The 21,404-nt window shown below is 59.5% G+C and overlaps 1 protein-coding gene across 3 annotated transcripts in view; it reads right to left on the bottom strand.

Moving 5' to 3' along the window:
* The window catches only part of PLXND1 (plexin D1), a 51,976-nt gene extending 33,459 nt beyond the window's left edge, over positions 1 to 18,517 (bottom strand). For 2 of the 3 annotated variants that reach the window (XM_049716002.1, XM_049716003.1), the window contains exons 1-2: positions 17,022 to 18,517; positions 755 to 931 (exon numbers count right to left, since the gene is read on the bottom strand). In XM_049716002.1, the coding sequence (XP_049571959.1) occupies positions 755 to 931; positions 17,022 to 18,341 (1,497 nt within the window). In that variant the 5' untranslated portion in view covers positions 18,342 to 18,517. The remainder of the gene's footprint in view (positions 1 to 754; positions 932 to 17,021) is intronic. The other variant, XM_004284306.4, reaches the window with a different exon arrangement.
* Between the last annotated feature and the right edge of the window lie 2,887 nt (positions 18,518 to 21,404).

The following is a 21,404-nucleotide window of genomic DNA, read 5'->3' as shown; positions in this document are numbered from 1 at the left end:
GGCATCTCCCCCAGAGGGCCAGGCGGGCTGGGACTCTGACCCCCACTGCTCAACCCCAGCCTGGGGTGTCTGCCCAGGGAACTGAGGGAATTGGATTATCGGATCTGAATCAATTAGGCCAGGGCCTGGTGCCGGCTGGAGGCATGCCATGTGGCTGCCATTCTGACCAGCAGGGTGTGGTAGGTGCCTGGGGGGCAGGTTCACGCCCTCACCTGGAGGCCGCTAAGTGGGGAAACTCTCACCCCTTCCCAGCTCCAGGCAACTCAGGGCCGGGCATCATTACCTCCAGAAACCAGTCACTTTGGTTTCGGGCTGGGGCATCTGCAGAGGGCGGCCAACAGAGTGGAGGAGGAAACGGGAGGAAGAGTCCCCACTTGCCAGGCTGTGGCCTCCCCCTGCCCCTTGAAAGTCCTACAACAGTCTCAAGAGGCCAGAAGTGCAGCCCTTAACAGATGGGGAAACTGAAGCCAGGAGAGAGAAAGTTCACTGCCCAAGGTCAAACAGCCTGCAAGCGGCAGAGCCCAGAGACCTGAACTCAGATCCACCCGGTTTCAAAACCCCAGTCCTGGAGCCCTGAGAGAAGTGCCCCCTCTCAGCCCTGGTTCCCTCCTCTGCAGGACGGGTACTTACTGCTGTGAGTAAGAGTGGAAAACGCAGACGTGGAAGACGCCGCCTTATAACCCGTGGGCCCCTCCCCCCAACCCCTGCCCCCTCCCCCCCCCGGCTACCCCCCCAGCCCCAGCCCTAGCCCTACCTTCAGCAGCCGGCCACTGACTGTGCCCAGGAAGACCACCGTGTAGTTGCCCACGCTGGCCACGGCCACGGAGGAGAGGCCCTGGGCTCGGAACACGGGCGAGGCCTTCAGGGGCTGCAGGATGGATAGGGGGTGCTGCAGGTGGGCGGCCCCGCAGTCCAGCTGTTCCGGCTGCAGCTGGAAGAGAGACACATGTCAGACCTCGGCTCCGGAACCTTCTCCGGCTCCCTGCCCACACAGCCGGCTGTGGTCTCCGGCCTCAGCATCAGTGCTTTCAAAGTCCTGCTCCTGTTCTGTATGCCCAGCGCTGGGCTCAGGCCCCAACATAAGCAGGACCCCGTCTCTGGGCCCAAGTTGACCTCTGCCCTCGGCTTCAGTCACGGAGCTGCCCCAAGGAGATGGGTACGTTCCGGGTGTGCAGGAGCTGCACAGGAGGAGTCATGTGAGGAAGGCAAGAAGGCCCAGGGAGGCCAGCCTCTGCCCCAACTTACCTGCTGACACCCAAGAGGTGTCCCTCCTGTCCCGGCGAGGTCTCCACAGCAATCATGGGGTCTCCTCCCCCCAGGCCCCTGCTCTGACCCCAGCAAGCCCCTCCCAAATTCCCAGCAGCTCGCCAGACCCAGGTTGAGGGCTCCCCAAATTGAGGTCCCTCTCTCCTTTCCCAACACACGTCCCTTCATCTGCCCACATTGCAGATGGGCAAACCGAGGCCAGGTGTGTCCAAATGCACAATCCTGCCATCCACATCAGCTGCACCTCACAGGAGTGGGAAAACCACGCTGGCATGCCCAGCCCCTGCCATTCCCAGGACTTGCGCCCACCTTTTCCACCTTTCTCTGAGTTTTGTTGGTTCTTTCAAAGGTTTCTCCTGCAGTCTCCACAGAAGTACAACACAGGCCTCTAGAAGGGCCTTTCAGAAGACAACTGTGCAAACCCACAAGGATGCAGACACAAGCGTGTTTTAGAAGAGTGGGGGGTGGGGGCCACCACCTCAGTGTCCACGAGGATTGAGCACGTCATCCAGGAGAGCCACCCCAGCCCTGGGAGACACCACAAATCTGCACCGATTATGAAGAAAGATGTCTGGCTGAGAAAAGTCTCAGGATGTCGTGGGGCCTTTTTGGTAAAACTGGCACATAAACATTAAAGTAACAGTCACGACAGCAAACAATACAGGCCACGTTTACTGGGAACTGACCCTGTACCGGGCCTGTGCGTCAACTCCCTGAATCCTGGCAGCCCTCTGAGGTCCCATGTCACAGACAGGGAAACTGAGGCTCAGAGGGGATGTGGCCTGCTCCAGGTCACCAGCTGCAATATCACGCCACCAGGACTGAAGCGGCCAGCAGAACTGGCTTTAGGGCATGGCTTTAGAGAGAGGTTTTTTTCCCCTTATCTGTGCTTTTTGCAAGCCAAAGCCGCTGATGATGTGCCCACATGGGTTTTGTACAAAATCTCAACTAGTTTACAAAAGCAAACCATAAATACCAGGTCCTTCATTCTTGGGAAAATAAACAGAGCTGAGCCCTGAGCCCAGTGATGGGGTGGGGATGGGGACTGCCCTGGGCCACAACTCATGACCCGGTGGCCTTCCACAGGATGGCCAGGAGTGACCTGAGCAAGTCACTTCACTCCTCTGAGCCTCAGTTTACTCAACTATAAAATGGGTGCATCTCCAGCACCTCCCTCATAGGCACTGGGATAAGACAGTTCATCGTAAAGCGCCGGCCCGGAGCGTGGCTCACAGTAAATGCTCCCGAAGTGTCAACTGATACTATCGCTGTTTCAGATACGACAGTCACTGAAATTATTATTATAAAGTGGAATTTGGGGGCAAATCATGCCTACCTCAAAAACTTTCTAAGCTGGACCACCTGGGACCACCTTAAGGCAGCCATCCTCTCACCGAGGAGGCTCTTCCAGGCCCCTCTTCTCTGGGCCAACTCTTGCCCTCAACGTTTCCCCGAACACAGCTGCCAAGTGAGCGCTTTAAAGGTACAAAGGTCTCCTCTGCTTGAAACCCTCAGATGGTTTACACGATACTGAGAATAAACCTTGGATCCTAAACCCTCCCTTCAGGCCCCTGGGATCTTCTGGGCCCAGCCCATCCCATCCTTGCCCTCACTCCTCCACTCCAGCCACACCGGCCTCATTTCTGTCCCTCAAACAGTCCAAGCTGGGTCCTGCCACAGGGCCTTTGCCTGTGCCGGTCCCTCTGCCTGGAATGCCACTGCCCAGACTGTCTTATCACTGGCTCTTCATCTTTCAGCTTCAGACTACCCTGCCTGACCCATCCTCTGTGTTCATCTCTGCGCCCAAGTTGGGGGCCGGCCCTGGAAGGAGGCTGCTGGCCCATCTCCTCAGCGGCCTCTCCTAGCCGTGGTCCCACCCCCCCGCAATCCTGCGGCTGCAGGGAAGAGATGAGGCGGCTCTACCAGCGAGCAGGCAGGAGAGCGGGCACGTGGGCCCAAGACCTGTCATGAGGATGCTTTTCCCAGGGGTTGTCTAACTCTTCTTCACTGAAATCTGTGGATTACTTGTGTCATTTAGTAATATGTTGTTCTAAAATTAAAATAGCAAACCCTTGCCCAGGGGACAGGCGCTTCCTCCCTGAGCTGTGGGAGGGGTGGGAAGGCAGGAAGGGGACACCTGGAGGGCCTGGGTGACAACTTTGGGATTTTCTGCACTGGGCCCTGCGATGGGGGGTCCCCAGCCAGCCAGAATGGGGGGTCCTGGGAACAGCCGGACCAGGCGCCCAGATCAGGGTGATTTGTGGGCCGGGGGTGCAGAGAGGATGAGGTGGGAATGGCTGGGAATCTAGCTCTCGCCTGCCCGCCCTGACGCTCAGAGCCATTAATTCTGCACTGGAGAAATTCTCTAAAAAGCCTTTCCTCTGACTTTTTTTTTCTTATTCTAAAAATAAAATTTTAAAAAAATTTTAAAGGAGAAGTAACCCGTTGGCTGCTCTGCGTGATCTGTGCTCTGAGGGGGAAGCTGGCTCCCCAGCCGCCAGGGGAAATCACAAGGCTACAACTGACTCGAAAACGGAAGCCAGACACACGTCCATTGGGCAGGCGGGAAAGGCCTCTGCTGTTGGGGGATGTGGCCCGGGAAAGGGGGAAAGTGGGCTCGGGGGAACTGGCGGGCCGTCCCGGGTGTGCCCTCAGCCGAACCCGGTCTCCAGGGGCAGTCAGCTCCAAGGCCCAAAATACTGCTTGCCCTGACTGTGTGACACGGCCTGAAATCCCTCCATCAGCACCAGCCCGCCTTCCAGTCTCACTTGGCGTTGGTCTTTCAAAACACAAATTCCTCTGAGAGAAGGGGGAGGGCTGGACTCTCACAGTGGCCTCCTCCAACCCAGAAGGGCCACCTTCCCAAGCGCAAGACTGGAGAGCCCCTCCTTGGCTTTTGGCCGTCCTCAGGGTCAAGCCTGACATTCACGGCCTCTGTGATCTGGCTCCTGCCGGCTGCTCAGGACTGGAGTCTCACTTCTCTCTCTGCCCCGCCCTCAGCTCCGACCACATCAGTCTCTGCAGTTTCTCAAATGCGGCCACACTTTCCTCCTGGGGCGCCTGAACCTTCATGATGTTGTTCCCTCAGTAGCCAACGCCCTTCTCATACCTCTGAGCCCTCTATTTCCCCTCCTCTTGACCCACACTGTTCCCTTTGCCAGGCGTGCCCAGGTGGCAAGTTTTCAGCCAGGTTTCAAGATGCAATTCCAAAAACACCTCTCCAGCCCTCTGTGACAGCACTGTGCTGGTCACCACCTTCATTTCTCATGGTAGCGTATGCACGAGCTTCTCCAGGGTGGAGACTGTGCTCTGGGGTGAGTGTTTACTAAAGAAAGGAAACTAATTTTGACTGAAGTGTGAATGACTGTATTCAGCTTCTTCTTTTCCAAGCAGAAATAATGAGAGGGACTTCCCTGGTGGTGCAGTGATCAAGAATCCACCTGCCAATGCAGGGGACACAGGTTTGAGCCCTGGTCCAGGAAGATCCCACATGCCGTGGAGCAACTAAGCCCGTGCACCACAACTACTGAGCCCGCATGCCACAACTACTGAAGCCCACGCGCCTACAGCCCGTGCTCCGCTGCGAGAAGCCACCACAATGAGAAGCCCGAGCACCACAATGAAGAGCGGCCCCCACTGGCCGCAGCTAGAGAAAGCCCATGCGCAGCAATGAAGACCCAATGCAGCCAAAACTAACTAAATAAATAAATTTATATATATAAAAAACAAGAAACAATGAGAGCAACACTGCACTGCCATGCTGGACACTGGAGAACGGAAGGAAAAGTATGGGTCAATTGTATGTCACTGTGTGTGTGACCACACAGGGGAGCCAGGTGTTCAGTGCCAGGCGGCACCTGGCTGCTACTTTTGGTTCCTCTAAGAACCTCAGTTGATCCTTCTCTGAAATGGGATGAGCCACGGGCGGCTGCTGGTCTCAGCTCTTTTCTAAGAGCAGGACACCTCCTCCTTCTCCGCTGGCTGCCTCCGGGGGCCAAAGCTCAGCGCTGCCCACTCTCCCACTAGAACTCTGACATACTGATTTCACTATCAACTGTAATTGTGTTGACTTTCTCCCCCCGGGAAGCCAGTTGGAGCAAGAGCTTCCAGAGCCTGGCTTCTCAGCCTCCCGCCTCCTGCCTGCAGACCCCACCAAACCTCAGCCCCACTGCAGGCGGCACTCCGAGGAGGATGAGGCGTCAGTGGCAGCCAACAAGACCCGCGGTTCCGTCCCAGGTGTAGACTACACCGGCGGTCGGGGTTTCGTGCTTGGGAAGTGAGGGCACTTTCCTGCCTCAAGTTTTTGGTTGTTACCGAACCCCGATCCCGGGAAAGTGAGCTTTCACTGCTGAGGAGCTGAACGCACAGCAATCACCTTGGGGTATTAAGCAGCAGACTGCAGGGCGGCTGCCGCTCACCACACGGGGCTGGGGGCTGCACTGAGCCCCCTCCCACTCACCCTTCCGCAGCAGCCAAAAAGAGCTTTTACAACCGCAAAGCACTAAATGTGACGTGGGATCCTGGAAAAGGAAAAGGACATTCGTGGAGGAAACTCTGGAGTTTAGTTGAGAGTAAAATACTAATGTTGGTTTCTTAGTGTTGACAAATACATGTCGCATCTGTCATAACGTGTGATCTTAGCAGTGGGGAAAACTGAGGGAAGGGTATGCGGGAACTACCTGTACTATCTTTGTAACTTTCTTGTAAATCTAAAGTTATTCCAAACTAAAAAGTTGTTTTTTTCAAAAATAGAGGGCTTCCCTGGTGGCGCAGTGGTTGGGAGTCCGCCTGCTGATGCAGGGGACATGGGTTCGTGCCCCGGTCCGGGAAGATCCCACATGCCGCGGAGCAGCTGGGCCCGTAGGACATGGCCGCTGAGCCTGCGCGTCCAGAGCCTGTGCTCCGCAATGGGAGAGGCCACAACAGTGAGAGGCCCGCGTACCGCAAAAAAAAAAAAAAAAAAAAGCAAAGTGGCTTGTGTCCCTCCCACAGCTCAACAACCTTCCATAGATCCCCAGTGCCCTCAGCATAAACCCAAAATTTGCTCCTGGGCCCTCAAGGCCCTGCTCGACCTGGCATGCCCCTCTGTGGCTTCCCCCAACCCCTGTCCTGGCCAGCTCCTTCTCCCTCAGCGTGGACAGCAGAGGAGGGGCCAGGACTGGAGAACGGGGAGCCAGCAGGGCAGTAATGGGGGTCTGACAGGCACAGCATCAAAAGCCAGGCCTAGAAACAGGGCACTAAACTCTGCTTCCTGCAGAGCCTGGGTGAGTAAGCCCTCCCCCAACCTTCTCCCGAAGCTCTGAGGTTAAAGGGGGAAGTGTTCTCCAGGTCTCCAAGGGCACAGGTCAGGCCCAGACTTGAAACCACACCTGCGACTCCCAAACCCAAACTCCACCCAACCACTTCAGCCTGTGCGGGCTCTAGAAACACAACGGCTACTGGGCTACGGCTCCAATGAGCTGACCTCTCCACTGAGGGTAAACCAAGGCATGAAAAGAGCCCTGGGCCTACCGCATGCCGGTCCTGGGAGGGGGCAGGACAGACTCGGCTCTGGGGGGCCTCTGCAATGGCCCTCACACCAAGGAGGAAGCTGCCTGTTGCCAAGAAAGGAAATACCAGCACCTCCCAGTTGGTGATCAAGGTGCTCACTTCCTGAAGGGGTGGAGGTGGGGGGCAGTGGGGGAGAGAATGGCCAGCCAGGCCAGAGAACAAGTCAGCAGGCCTGGCTCTGAGTGGGAGGGGAAAAGCAGTGCTTTGGAGAAACTGAGGCACAGAGAGGGACAGAGGCTTCCTCAGGACACACAGCACAGTAATTCTCTTCCTGGCCCCAGGCTGCCTGAATCAGGCAGGAAAAACCAACAAGTGGCAATGGGCAGAACAGCTTGCGTGCACCCTTCCACAGCTTCAGAAGGGCCTGCCTTGGCTTCCCTGGCCCACTCTCTGGAGGAGGTGGATCGCCCAGCCCAAGCACTGAGGTCATCCGGGCCAGCTGGGCACCACCTGGAAGGGCCGTGTGGACCAGCCAGCCAGGCCGCCCTGAGCACAATGTGTCCACCCACCCACAACTGGCACTCCCGACCCTGCCGCCAAACAGAACACAGCCTGGAGGGACAGCCCCAGGCTGAGGTCACAGGCCGGGCTACACTGAAGACCTGCTGCGTGCAGGCATGGAGCACACACTCTTGTTGGGTTCCCATTTAACAGACAGAGAAACCAAGGCTCCTGATGTGCCAAGTCTCAGAGCTCTTAACTCACTGTGGGCTGCCCCATCCTCACTGAGCCTCAGTATTCTCACCTATAAAATGGGGGCAATAACTGCGCCCACTACAGAGGCTCAGCTCACAGCAGCCCTCAATACTGAGCACCACAGGTGCTCAATACACATTCCCAATTATCTCTGCAGGCCACTGGGCAGAGAGTCGGGGACGCCCCAGGACAGGAGGGCCCCTGGGACCAGCCGCTCCACCACTCCCCGAACGCAAGCATCTGAGGCTGGATGAGCACCGCTGCCTTCACCCGGGCTGGGGTGGCGCTGATCGGGGCCTGCCTGGGAACCGCTGCCGCAGCCGCTGGCTCAAGCAGCCATTGTTTTGTTAGCTGGACACGGCCCCCCAGACACTCAGCTCCCTCTTCTCGAAGCTGTTTCTCATTCTGGCCCAGCCTGGCCCCGTTTCCAGCCCTCCCCCCCGGGTCCCAGGGGAGCACAGTGTGGGATGGGCAGCCAGGACTCTTGCCTGGCTGGGGCGGCGCGGGTAGGGGGGTCATCCCCTCCCGCCAGCTCCAGCGGGGAAGGGGCGGCGGGCAGAACGCGGCAGCTCCGGCCCCTCCTCACCCTGGAAGAGTTTCGGTCCCAGCTTCTTCCCCTGAAGGGACGCAGGCCGGGAGAAGCTGAGAGTGCAGCTGGCTCTCCTGGGGACACAAGGCCTTCCTCCTCTTGGGGCTGAGGGGCCCTGGATACTGAATCCACACCCTCCTCCCGATCCCCTGGGGGTGCTGGCCTCGGTCCCAGAGTCATCAGACAACGGCTTCTGACCGCAGCCGAGGGGCTCCCAGCAAACATCTCTGGGCCGGGTCCCATGTACTGGAGACATGGAGGTGACATGGGGCCCTCTCTCTAGCTGTCAATGTCCCGGTTCAGAGACCATCCCCACGTGGGGAAGGGACAGCTTTATAATAGTAACAACACAGTGGAATCAGTAACACAAAAATAATAAGCAGCAATGGTTTACTTTGTGCAGAGACCTCTGCCTGTATAACCTCACTGAACCCTCGCCAGATGCTCATTAGTTGCTGCTACTTTATGGCAAAGGAAACTAAGCCACAGAGAGGTAAAGTGACTTGCCCAGGGTCACACAGCCAGAATAGGCAGAGGTGAGCCTCAAACCTAGGCCGGCTGTGGCTCCAGTACCCTTGTCCTAACCCACAGTCTCTCTGCCCCCTGCTCTGTCGGGTGCAGCCAACAGCTGCTGGGAGTTTGGCCACGTGGAGCTGGAAAGGCCCTGGGTTGCAAGCTGGGGATACTGGGGCCCATCAAGGAGCTAGCCACTTCCAGAGGGTTCAATCACCTCCAACACAGACGGTGGACGAGCTCTGAGAGGGGGAGGGGGGGCGGAGGTGACCGCCGATCGCTGTTTAGCTCCTTTCCTGGGCCTGGCCTCCACTTCAAGCCCTCTGCCCACGGCCCCCCCCATTATTTACTGATCAGAGCAGAAAGCGCTCCGTGATTAACGCCCCACTGGGGCCTCGCTGGGCCTCGTAATGGAGCTGTGAGCTTCCTCCCTCCTCCAGCGCGTGATTTATCGTGTTTCAGGGTAAAGGATGGTGGACTGGGTGGGGCGAGGCTCACTGGCCCTGCTTATCTCGGTGGCATCGGCATCGAGGATCAGAGGATCAGCGGGGCAGTGGGAGAGTGGGCGGTGCAGCGGGGCCCTTCCAGGCAGCCTGCTGGGTTCGGCCCTGGCTCAACACAGGCTTTGGAAAGAAGGAAAACAGGCGAGCTCTGGGGGGAGCCGGGATCCAAATCCACGTGGCTGGCGCCAGGAGACTTTCCGGTCCTGTCCCCACTCGGGGACCAGCTGGTTTCCATGGCAATCCCCACACCGCTGGCAGAGCTGGAGGGCCCCTTGGGAGTCACCTGGTCCAGCCCCAGCGGGGGCTCCAGGAGAGAGCGTCCTGTTCCCGCCAGCACCTGGCAGGACGAATGTGGGCCAGCAGCCACGGGGTCTCCTCTAGAACCAGATCAACTGTGTCTCACTCTTCCCCCAGGCCTTACTGGTTCCCTGCATCCCACAGCACAGTGTCCAAACCCTCGGCCTGCACCCCAAACCTCACATGCTCTCAGCTTCATCTCTGCCTGGTACCCAAACCATGTTCTACCACATCTCTGGGCCTCCGCCTCTGCCTGGAAGGCCTCCCCAAGCCCCATCTGTCAAAGTCCTGCTCCAACACCCCCCTCCTCCAGGAAGCCTTCCCTGAGTCCCTCAGACTCAGCTCTGCTTTGGCATATCTTCTCTCCTGAACTCCTCCCCGACTGTCTGGGGACTCCTGGGGGATAGGGGCAGGGTCCGATTCATGCCTTTTAACAGGCTGCCATGTAACAGAGCTGAGCCCCTCCCTGCCACACTCCAGGGAACCCTCCACCAGGAGCACAGACAGGCAGGAGATGGTGCCCAGGAGGTCTGGGCTCTGGTGGGCGAAGGTGGAGACAGCTGCAGTTGTGGGAAACAGGAGCCCTGCACCCGGGGAACCTGGCCCCAGCCTGGGACCATGCTGGGCACGGGGCTCGGCAGCTCTGCTGGCCTCACTGGGAAGTTCTCATTACTTCCCACTGCAGCCCCAGCAGGGGAAGAACATCCCTGGGCCTCAATTTCTTCAACTTTAAAAGGGACCCATTCACTCCATCACTGTGACCTTGAGGGCCTCTTTGGCTCACACCCCTCAGGTCAGCGTTTTCACAGGAACCAGGGAGTAAAGGTGATGAGCGCAGGCTCTGACAGCAGACACTCTTCCACCTTTTACCCGCCACGTGACCTCAGGCAAGTCACTTATCCTCTGTGGGCCTCTGTTTCCCCTTCCTGTAGACTTAGCATAACACTCACCCCATTCCCTTGCTGGCAGGATTAAAAGATACGCATTATACATCAAGTGCTTTTGCAAAGTGCCTGAGACAGAGTAAGTTCCCAGGACACAACAATAAAAGTAATAATAATGATACCAATGGGAGCAGTTCTGGTGACCCAGTGAGGGCTTTCTTGCCACCCCAGAGCCCAACTCAGACTGGGAAACTGAGGCCCAGAAAGGGGAAGGGATCCCTCAGGCCCTCATGCTTCTTTTCCATACACAGTGTGTCTGTTCTCCACCCTCCAGCAACCAGAACCCGGAAGCCGGCCTGTTTCCTTAATCTCCATGAAAACCGGCAGCCGTGGCAATCGGCAAATGAGACTCCTGTAGAGGGTGTTTCTGCAGGGGCTGAGCCAACTCACACAGGCCTCCGCTGAGCTCCAGGGATCCCTGTTCTTGTCTCTGCTGAGCCCACTTTACAGATGGGGAAGTGGAGGCCCAGAGAAGGTAAGTGACTTGCTGGAGGCCACAGGGAGGAGGTGCAGAGCCAGGATTTGAAGCCAGGGACTTGGTGCCAGGGTCCAGCACTGACCCGTACACCACTCTGGGCGTGTGTGGGTGTGGCAGGCTTGACTGTGGGCATGGCCAGGGCCGTGACAGATCCTCCACCCTCCTAGCAAACGCTGGACAGTGAGGGGCTGCCCTGGAGGGGAGGCGGCGGCCTGCCCAGCCCCAGTACACAGCACGGTCCGGGGCTGGGGTCAGGGTTGAAAGGGATTTGTCAAGTCATTCAAACGGACCACATCTCTCATTCACGCACCCAAAGGGCCAGGGGGTCACAATCACATTTTCAGAGATGAATGTCACTAAGTGCCTCCCTGCCTCCCTCAGGAGGCCCCCTCAGCCCCAGCCCCCACTTGTGGCGGGGCCTCTGCAGATACCCTAGCCAGCCTCAGCTGGCTCAGGAACTGAGTCACTGCAGCGGCAGCTCCCGGCTTCTACCCCGGCTTCCATCTGGGGCCTGCTGGGAGGTGCTGCCCCAGAGGGGGTTTTGTACAAAGGGCTCCACCCAAATCTCCATGGGATGGGGGGGTAACTGCAAAACCCCCAGCTGAGAGCCCACAGCTAACACCAGCGGTCACCCACGGCAGACTCCAGAGCCAGACAGCCAGCCTGCAGGTCCCTATGCCACTAGCCAGCTGCGTGGGACCCTGGGCCTCAGTTCCCCCATCTGTAAAACTGGGGATAACAGCACTTCCTGCCTCACGGGGTGGGGGTGGGGTGCTGTGAGAGCAAACACACTGGTGCCTGTGAAGGGCCCCGCGCAGCATCCCTGCTCAGAACTGGGAGGGTGGCCGTGGTCATTTTTCAGCCCCAGAGAGCTGAGAGGGCACCCAGCATCTGCACACCCTCAGGCCTACCAGATGCACAGCGTCTCACCATTAACAGAAGCGGCGCCCAGAGGCTCTCTCCTCTGCCTGTGCCTCCCGCAGCTGAGCTCGGGCTGGGAGGCACCTGACACACCTGTGCCTCACCCCTCTGTCTCGCCCACCCCCGCTCACCTTCAGGGCCTGCTTTGGTCCCATCTCCTCCCTCCTCTAAGCGCTCCCTGCCCCAACAGCTGTTCCACACGCTGAGCACACTTCTCTCAGATGTATTTCTCTTCTCCTGGTACTCATACCTCCACCTGCCATTTCCTGGGCACTTCGTGTGAGATTTCAATTCAGAAGGAGACACTGTCCCATTTTACAGTGAGAAAGCATGAGGCCCAGAGAAGGTAAGTGACTCACCCTGGGTCACACAGCTTACGGGCAGGAGAACAGGACTCACCATCAGCTCTACCCTCACGTACCTGGCAGTTGAGACTGATGACACTCCCAGGTCAGGGAGGTATGTTAACCGTCTCCTGGCCCAAGATGTGTCTGTCTCTCTAGGCTAGAAGGTCATCCCAGCCAACCCTGCCAGAGTCCCCTCTCCTAAGTGCCCCCAAGTGTCTCTTTTACCCTCGGCCAGCAGGGAGCTCACTCCCAGCCCCCAGGCCAACTCCAAATGGAAAGCCCATCTTGGAAGCTTATCTCCCTCCACCTCCACCCAGCATTTCAGCCCCTAAATTGGTTCAGAAAATGCCTTCTTGACGACGGGCACCCACCCACTGCATGCCAGTTTAAAATCGCCTGAGGGTTTTTTTTTCCACCTTTACTATAAAAAGACACCTTGAAAATGCAACATTGACATTTCCCTGTCCGTTTTCTTTTTTCTTTTAAAATACAAATATTATGGCCATTCATAGGCCAAAGGGAAAGATTCAGGGAAGGGAGTTGCACTCAGTCTGCCCTCGCCTTGCTGGGTGGCCCTGTGCCTCAGTTTCCCCACCGAGAGCACAGGCAACTTCCCAACTCACTTTCACCACATACGTGAATTGAGAAAAGGGATCCAAGCTACATGCCAGAGGCTAATTTTCTCACTTTCTCTCTCAGAATAGTCCAAAGGCCCCAAATATGCCCAAAGCAATCAGGGACAAAGTTGGGGCCCAAGGCTGGGAGGACAAGGTTCCCTGCCTCTTCACTGCCATAAAGGTGGTGAGCAGGCGGCAAAGCCTCCCAGGCGGGGAGAGGGAATGTCCAAGACCACCCCAACCGAGGCTCTGGAGCTTCAAGCCCGAGGGCCCAAGGGCAACAGCACGAGGCTGGGTATCCAGAGGCCCGGCTGAGCCACCCTTCTTGGGGGGCAGACACCCCTGGAGAAAAGATGGAAGGGCAGGGTCCTGAACCCCGTTGTCCAGCCCCACTGAGACCACCTGGTGCTGGAGCAGTCAGGCCAGACGGGGCTGGGAGGAAGAGGGACTCCAGGCCCCTGGTACTCACCCCCGCCCCCCACCAAACCCACCATCTCCCCCAGAGGCACCCCTGTCGCATCCCCGACTTCCATCCCAATGCCGGGCTGGACTGGGCAAATCCCTTCTCCATCCTGTCCGTCCCCACCTCTGGGGCTACATCCAGGCATCTGAATCCGTCCGGAACACCCCCCCCCTTCTTCTCTCTGTGCCCTCAGACCAGGCCTGTCACATCCCCCTAGAACAACACCTGGCCGGCCACCCCTACCTCTGTGCCCAGTGCCCACCACACTGTAGGTGTACACTGTAGGAGCTCAAGAAATATTTGTAAATGAAGAAGAGAACCACTTGCCTGGAAGATGGCGCCAGCCTCCTTCCTACTCTCCCTGCTTCTCCTCTCTCCTCACCAACCACCTAACGACTTTCTAAACTAGCTCCCTTAAAAACCATCACAGCAACTGCAAACACGTGTGCCGAGCACGCTGCTAACTGCTTCACCTGTAGCATCTCATTTAATCCCCACAGAGGTCCTGCGAGGTCGGTGTTTTTATTATCGTTCCTGCTCTACAGAGGAAGAAACTGACGTGCTCGTTCAGATCAGATGCTCTGGCTAAAACCCTTCATGGTTCCCCATGTCCCCAGGACACAGTCACGCCTATCCGCACCCGCATGGCAGGCCTGCCCGCCTTTCCCAGCCCTGCTCATAATTCCTGTTTCTCCTCCCCAGCCACAATGACCACCTCTCACTGCTCCAGTCCGTCTTGCTGTTTCCTACCTCCAGGCCTCTGACAGGCGAACAGCCTCTGCCTGGACCCCTCCTCTTCTCCCGCCAGCTTGGTGTGACTAACTCCTGCTCACCCACCCACCTGCGCTTTGACACCACTCTCCCCAGAGGCCTCGATGCCCTTCTCCGGGCTCTGTCTGCCAGGATGGGATCACAGCACCCATCCCTCTGGGCTGGAAGGACCGGCCACATGGTCCACGAGAGCAGACAGTAAGGGAATCACCATTGGTCCCCAGCACACAGCAACACAGTAGGGACTTAGGAAATGTTTACTGAGGCTGCCATGGGGCGCTAGAGGTGGGGTCTTCACTGTTGCAGAACAAGCCAAAATAGGTCACTGGTTGCTGTCCAGGACCAAGCCCAGACCTGTGCTAATAATGCCCCCCCGGGGTAATAATAACAAGAACAGCAGACATCTACTAGGTGCTTGCTACATGCCGGGTACAAAGTGCTTTACGTTAATTAACTCATTTGGTCCTCAGCAATCCTTAGAGATTTACTGTCCCCACTTTACAGATGAGGAAACGGAGGCTCGGAAAGGTTAAGTCACTTGTCAAGGTCACACAGCTGGGAAGTGACAGAGTAGAATTTAACCCCAGGTGCAAGGTCCAAGTTCTTAAGACTGTAACTGGGGAGCTGGCAACAGCCAGGAGCAAGAATAAGCATCACTCTCCCACCCCCGACCCGAGGCTTCAGGCCCAGACCCTGGGGCCTGTGCCCACAGCTGGGCGTGGGGAAGGGGAGAGGGGTGTGGAGGACACAGGGAGAATGGCCAAGGAGGGCCAGGAATCCACCCCACCTTGTGGCGGGGAGAAGGCCCTCGAGCACTCTGCCCCTGGGGCTGTGTCCCTGGAGAGGCCCTGCCCCCGAAGAAAAGGGAAGCCCCAGCTCCCTTCTGCAGTGAGTCACTGCACCAGGCCAGGCTGGGGACGGACCGTGGGAACGAGGACGGTTCCTGCCAGAGGGGGAGGGAGAGGGGGAGACTGTGGCGGCCTGAGGAATCCCACGGATTGCCTCTCACTGAGGGCCTAGATGGACACACAGGCCTGGAAAGGCTCGAAGAAGGCCCTTCCGACAGGGTCTTCCCTCCGTAGAGCAGCGACTGACTCCCCATTCACCTCCTCAGGCTCTGAGACCCCCGGACACAAAGCTTGTGCCCTCAAACACAGCCCACTGGGGCATGTGGCTCTGGGGAGGGGAAGAGCGCATGTCCCAACTGCAGCGCCGGGTGACCACCCTGACTAAGCTGGCCCCTGCTGGTAGCAGACCGGCTCCCGGGCCAGCCTGCCCTGCTCACCCACCGTGACCTTTACTTTTAGGGCAGCCAGCCAGCCGGGTGGTAGGCAGTGTGAGGGCCCAGCTGCAGGAGAAGGAATCTGCGTTTTCTCAAAGCCCCAGTGTTGGGCACACCCACAGGGGAATAATTAACCTCACAGCTTCTTGCCAGGGCCTGAGGATCACAGAGAAGGGATGGGGCAGAGCCACAGGGAGCCTGGCCCCAAGGAGAGCTCCGTAATCACCAGGAGAAGGCTAAGTTCTGCATTTTGAGAAGTTGAGGCTTCCTAAGGGAGTGGCCAAGTCTCCCCTGACTCAGCTCGGGATGGAGAGTGCAGAAAAGGCACAGGGGTCCACCTCCCAGGGCACTCTAAAGAAGTGACCCCTTGCTGATGCGCTTCCTTGAGTGGAACCACACACAGATCCCTCCTGCACCCCCGTGTCACGTCCACCCAGGAGCAACACACACATCGATCCCCCCCAACCTGGCTCCCTCGCTCCTGCCCTGCCCAGCCCCAGACACCTGGGCCCCATTCCCCCACCCCAGCTGCTGTGGCCCTATACCTGGCCCTCCGCATTCCCTCCAGATCCCCACAGCCCACTCAAGCGCTACATGCAGTCCTGCTCACATCCCTCCACTCTCCTGGAGCCGGCACCTCCCCACCCCAGTCGCCGGGACTCCTCCAACACACACACTCTGAGTTCCACATCTGTAAGGCGGCAAAGGCTCTACAGCACTACGAGCACAGATGCTGAGACCGGACAGCCTGGATTCAAATCCTGCCTCTGCTAGTTCTGTGGGACCTTGAGCAAGTTAGTGAATGTCTCTGTGCCTCAGTTTCTTCATCTGTAAAATGGGGACGAGAACAGAGCCTAGCTGAGAGGACTGCTGTTAAAACCTAGAGTTATGCCATGTGATGCGCTTAGTAGGCATTCCACAAGTGTGACTGCCTTCCTCGTAGCCCCCAGGCCTGGTGCATGCTACATGCTCAGTAAATGTGTGTTGGATGAATGAATAAAAAGCTGGCCTCAGGAACACACCCAGTTGCCAACCAGCGGCCTCCCCAGAGTGCCTACTGGTTCCCAAACACCTGTGTCCCCTGCCGCACACATCCCACTGTGCACCCAGGCCTGCCCTGTGGAACCAGTGTGTCCCTGCCACACGCACCGGCCTGCCCGCACGCCTGTGTGACCCAGCTCAGCGACACACAAGTCTGGGGCATACACCTTGCTTCCCCTCACCCCCCATGTGCAGGGCCCTGATGCACGCCTGCGTGCCTCCCTGCACACCTGCCACACTCATGCACACACCTGCCAACTCCCAAAAGCAGCCCTCACGGGCTCATGCAGTCGGCCCAGAACATACCTTTGGTCAGATGCTGCACTCACTTGCTGTGCACACAGCCCACTGCTGCGACCCTCACTTGCACAGCCGGGATGTATATGCACCTTCGTCTCTCTTCAGCGCACACCTGGGTACCCATCCACAACCCGACCGCCCCGCACACCTACATATGTGCACCTGTAGCCCAGCACTCATTTGAGTGCCCAACGCGCACACCTAGGCCATATTCACAGCAGTGCCCCCCACCTCTGCTGACACCTGTATCCTCGCGACTACACCTGGGTCCCCGCAAATGCACCTGTGGCTCAGAGTATACACTTGAGTCTCCATACACGCACATCTAGGTAACGACACACTCACACGTGTGACCCGCTCAGCGCACAACCTGCCCAGTTACCCGCACGCTCTCTCTCCAGCCCCCTGGGCTGGTCCCCAGCGCCCCCGCTGCCTGGGCATACCTGGATGTTGCGTTTGCGCTCGCAGGCCGGCCCGGTGCCCTGCACCACGCTGTCGAGCACGGCCACCACGTCGGGTGCGGGCTCCACGAAGCAGGCAGTGCGCGCGGCGCGGATCGCGGCTTGCACGTCGGCGAAGCGGAAGGCACAGAGCGCGGCCGGAGCCGTGCGGGCCGCCGGGGCCCCCTGCGGCCGCTCGAAGACCGCAAAGAGCAGCTCGCGCGCGGGGAAGACGGATACCAGGCGGCTGTAGAGGTCGCCGCGGCCCGCGCCGCCCGCGCACTGCAAGCCCAGCTGGATGTAGGACTCAGTGAGCTTCTTGGCGTCGCCGCCGGCGCCGCGGGGCAGGCAGATGCGCGCCAGCAGGCTCCGCGCCTGGCTCTCCTTGTCGCCCGCGCGTGCCTCGCTGTTGAGCGCCAGGTACGCATAGGTCTGGGCGCCCGGCTGCGGGTCGGGAGGGTGCAGGAAGGCGCGAACGAAGCCCAGCTTGTGCTGCTCCTTGGCGCCCTGCTTGATCTTGAGAATGTTATCGTCGGAGGGGTTGAGGTCGAAGGTGAAGAGCTTGGCCAGGTCGCCGCGCGCATCCAGGGAGCGGATGGCGATCTCGGGCGTGTTCTCGAAGCGGTGGTCCTCCAGGCTGCGGTTGCGTGGGAAGAAGGCGCTGCCGTAGCCCGTGTACGTGGCGCCCACGAGAAGGCGGCTGCCCCCGGTGCCGGCGGCCGGCGGCAGGACCAGTCCCACGGTGGACGCGTTCGGGTGGTTGGCCGCCACGTTCAGCATGCTAGGGAACACCGTGACGGGCTCGGCGGGCGGCGCGGCGGGCGGGAAGTGCACGGCCACCGCCGAGATGTTGCCCCGCCGCCGCAGCTGGCAGAAGCCCTGGTAGATGGAACCGCACACGACCACCAGGCCCTGGCCGGGGTCCAGTTGCAGGATCTTGTTGTAGTTGTCGGTGAGGCGCCGCGGGTGCTCGCAGGAGGCCTGCGGCAGCTGCGGGGCGTGACACAGCGGGCTGTCGGCCACCGGGCCCACGGCCGCCTCGGCCTCCAGGCTCAGGTTAGCGCCCGACAGCTGGTAAAGGCGGTTGACGGCCGCCAGGTACACCGTCCCCGCCGCGCCGTCCAGGGCAAAGTTGTTGGTGGGCGTGGGCGAGGGGAACCGGCGCTGGATCTCCAGGGCGCCTATCCGCGCCGCCCCCAGGAGCAGCAGCAGCAGCAGCAGTGGCGGGCACAGCGGGGCCCAGAATGGCGGGCGCGGCGGCAGGGGGCTGGCCGCGGCGGCCCGGGCGCTATGGGGTGCGCCGCCCGCGCCGCGACGAGCCATCCGGGCGTGCGCGGGCTGCGCGGCACGGCGAGTGCATGGGGCGCGGCGCGGCCGGGAGCCGGGAGCCCGGAGGCGCAGGAGGCGGGGGGCGGGCCCGGGCCGCGAGGCGCTTCCTGCCCGCGCCAGCCGCCCCCGGCCCCGGCGCCCCGGCCGGGCTCAGCCGCTCCGCTCAACCCAGGGGCGGGGCGGAGGCGGCTCCTCTGCGGACACGCCCTCGCGTCCCGCCCCCCGCCGCGCCCGGCCCGGCCGCGCCCCGCCTCCGGGGCCCCCGCTCGCCCCGGGCCCACCTCCCCACGCGCCCCGGGCCCCCGCCCCCACTGCCCGCCGGCCCCGCCCTCCGGGCGCCGGGCCCTTGCTGAGCTGTTGTTGGGTCTGGCCGCGCCCTCCAGGACCCTCCCGTGCGGCACCCGCGGCCCGCGGCTCCTTTCCTGGAGCTGCCTCCGCCTCCGTCGCTGGTTGCTTTAGTTCCTTCTCCCTCTTGGCCGCTTGGCCTGTCTCTCGAGCTTGTTTTATTTTTTCCTTTTCTGTCTCTCCCTCCTTCTCGGTAAGTGTCTCTCAGTGTCTCCCTGTCTCTGTGTGTCCCGCCCCCCACCCCAACTCCGTGCGTGCTGTCTCTCCTTTTCTCAGTCTGATTCGCTTTCGCTCTGCCGTCTGTTACCCCGCCCCTCCCCTTTCTCCCCTGTATTCTCTCTCCCCCTTCTCTCCTGTGTTTCTGCCTTTGGCTCTCTCTCCCTCTCTCCTGGTTCCCTCCGCGCCCGCCCCCTCGGACCCTCTGTCTCTCTAGATCCCTCTACCCCCTCTCTCCTCCACCTCTGTCCACCTTCCTCTCCCCCTGCCCTCCCTCTCTCCACCTGACACTCCACTCCCTGTCGCAGGACACTGTCCAGACCTTAGATCCCAAACCATGGACACCCCCAGGGTCAGCTGGGCAGGGGGCACTGCCCCCTCAGATTCCAAGATCCCCAGCCCGGAAAGGGGTCTGACAAGTGGCAGGGACCAGAGATCAAGGGTCAGACATATAAATCAGGGAAAAGTGAAGAGGAGCTTTCAGGTCTGTGCCAAGCCTCGGGGTACCCAGAGCGGAGCCTTGGTCCTGGGGGGTGATGGCCCCAGGAGGCCCACAGTTACCTCCTGTGGAGACCCAGCTGCCCTTCCACCCACTTTATTCGGGACTCCGGAAGGACCTAAAATCCTCCCAGATTTATTGAAGACCAGCCACAGGTGAGCTGGCACTGGGCCTGCTTCTCCTTTCACCTGGGAGGAGAAGGTGGGCCCTGGGGGCCAGGGCAGGCAGTGGTGCTTACAGGGTCACAGAGCTTACGTGAGGGTGCTCAAGCAGGGCTTGCTGCCTATCAGGCACTGTGCCAAGCCCTTCATGTGTTTTGACTCACTTCGCCCTCACAGCCACCTTCTGAGGCTGGTACGATTACTGTCCCACCTTACAGATTCATAGCCTGAGGCCCGAGAGGTGAATGGACTGGCCCAAGATGCACAGCTCATAAGAAGGAGAACTACAATGTTTGGAAGCCCCAGTCTGCTGGCTCTGAATCCCACCCCCAACTCTCCCCCAGCCCAGGCCTCTCAGAATGGGGGGCTCCCACATGGTGCCGTGGTCCTGGCTCTGCGGGTGGTGTGGCCTCCCTCACCTGTTCCCGCCTGGTCAGGAAGGAAGAGCAGGGGTTTCTCTGTGCCCCATGGGGGAGGTAGGAAAGGCCAAGCCGACAGCAGTCCCCCACGCCCCAGCACTGCGCCTTCCTGCCATGTGCTCATCATGCCTACCTTTCTCCACCCCCTCCGTCAGTCTGACCACTGCTCTGACAGCCACGAGTATTCAACACAGGAAATCAAAGGTTGTTTTCGGGGCCCCATCCCCCACCCCTGGGGCTCAAGGCCACTCAGGGGGCAGCTTGATAGGACCGATGTCCCCACCTCCATCTCAGGGTGGGGAGGACTTATCTTGTGCCACCTGTGGAAGCAACCTGGGAGCCCTGCCGGGGTGCACCTCACCCCACCCGTCCCCGATCATCCCTCTGTCTGTCTCCCTCCCCATCTTATCTTTCTCAGCCTTCGCCACCCCCTCTCTGGTTTTGTCTGTCTTCTTGCTCCTCCCCGTTTCTCTCTGTCTCTCTCTCTCTCCCAGTCTCTCCCCCCACCCTTCCACTGTCTGTCTCTTTGTGTGTGTATCTCTTTCTCTCTCTGTGTCTCTGCCTCTCTGTCTCCCTCCCTATCTCCCACCCCTAGCTCCCCCTCTCGCCCCTCCTAGCTTCCTTCCTGTCTCTAGGCTCATCTTGCCGCATCCTGCAGCTCCCCCCACTGAACCTTGAGGATAATGCTCTGTGTGGTCGAAACTCAGTCTGGCGCAGAGTGGATGCTTCCGGGCACTTTGGACACAAACTACCTGCCAAGCTGAGTGCTGGGTCTCAGGAGCCGCCTGGAGCTGGGGGTATGCAGGGCCAGGTTAGCCGCAGAAGACATAGCCGGGGTCCAAGTGTCTTCACATAAGCTGGCGGTGGAAGTACTGTGTGGCGTAGGGCAAGGCACTTGCCCTCTCTGAGCCTGTTTCCTTGTCTGTAAAATGAAGACAATCATAATAGCACACCAGCCCCTGGGAGGTTATATGATGTGAAGAACGGAACGTACCAGAAAGCACAGTGCTGGGCACGTGGCAGGCACTGGACAAATGCCCACTTTTCCCCTTACACTGAGCAATGGCCCATCAGGGCCTCATGGTAGCTAGCAGAGCCACTGTCTACCAAGAGCAAACTACTGCACCCAGCACTGCCCTGAACAATCTGATGCCATCCTCACAGCCAGCTGAAAAGGCAGGGGTCATCGAACCTATTTCACAGATGGAGAAACTGAGAGCTATTAGCAAGGGGAGGATTTGAACCCAGATCTGTCTCCAAATCCTGTGCTTTCTCCCCTCTGCCCATTAGTTGGGAGCTCCCTCAGGCCAGGATGGATCATGGTGGCAGCCACCCTATACCCCCGGTTGGGCAGAGAGGTGCTGATAACTTGGGCTGAGTGAATGATGGAAGGATCGAATGAATGAAAGAACCCACA

Source organism: Orcinus orca, chromosome 10 (assembly GCF_937001465.1).
Source record: "Orcinus orca chromosome 10, mOrcOrc1.1, whole genome shotgun sequence".
Classification (NCBI taxonomy): Eukaryota; Metazoa; Chordata; class Mammalia; order Artiodactyla; family Delphinidae; genus Orcinus; species Orcinus orca.
Note: the sequence above shows the minus strand (reverse complement) of the source record. Positions and strands in the feature narration are given on the sequence as shown.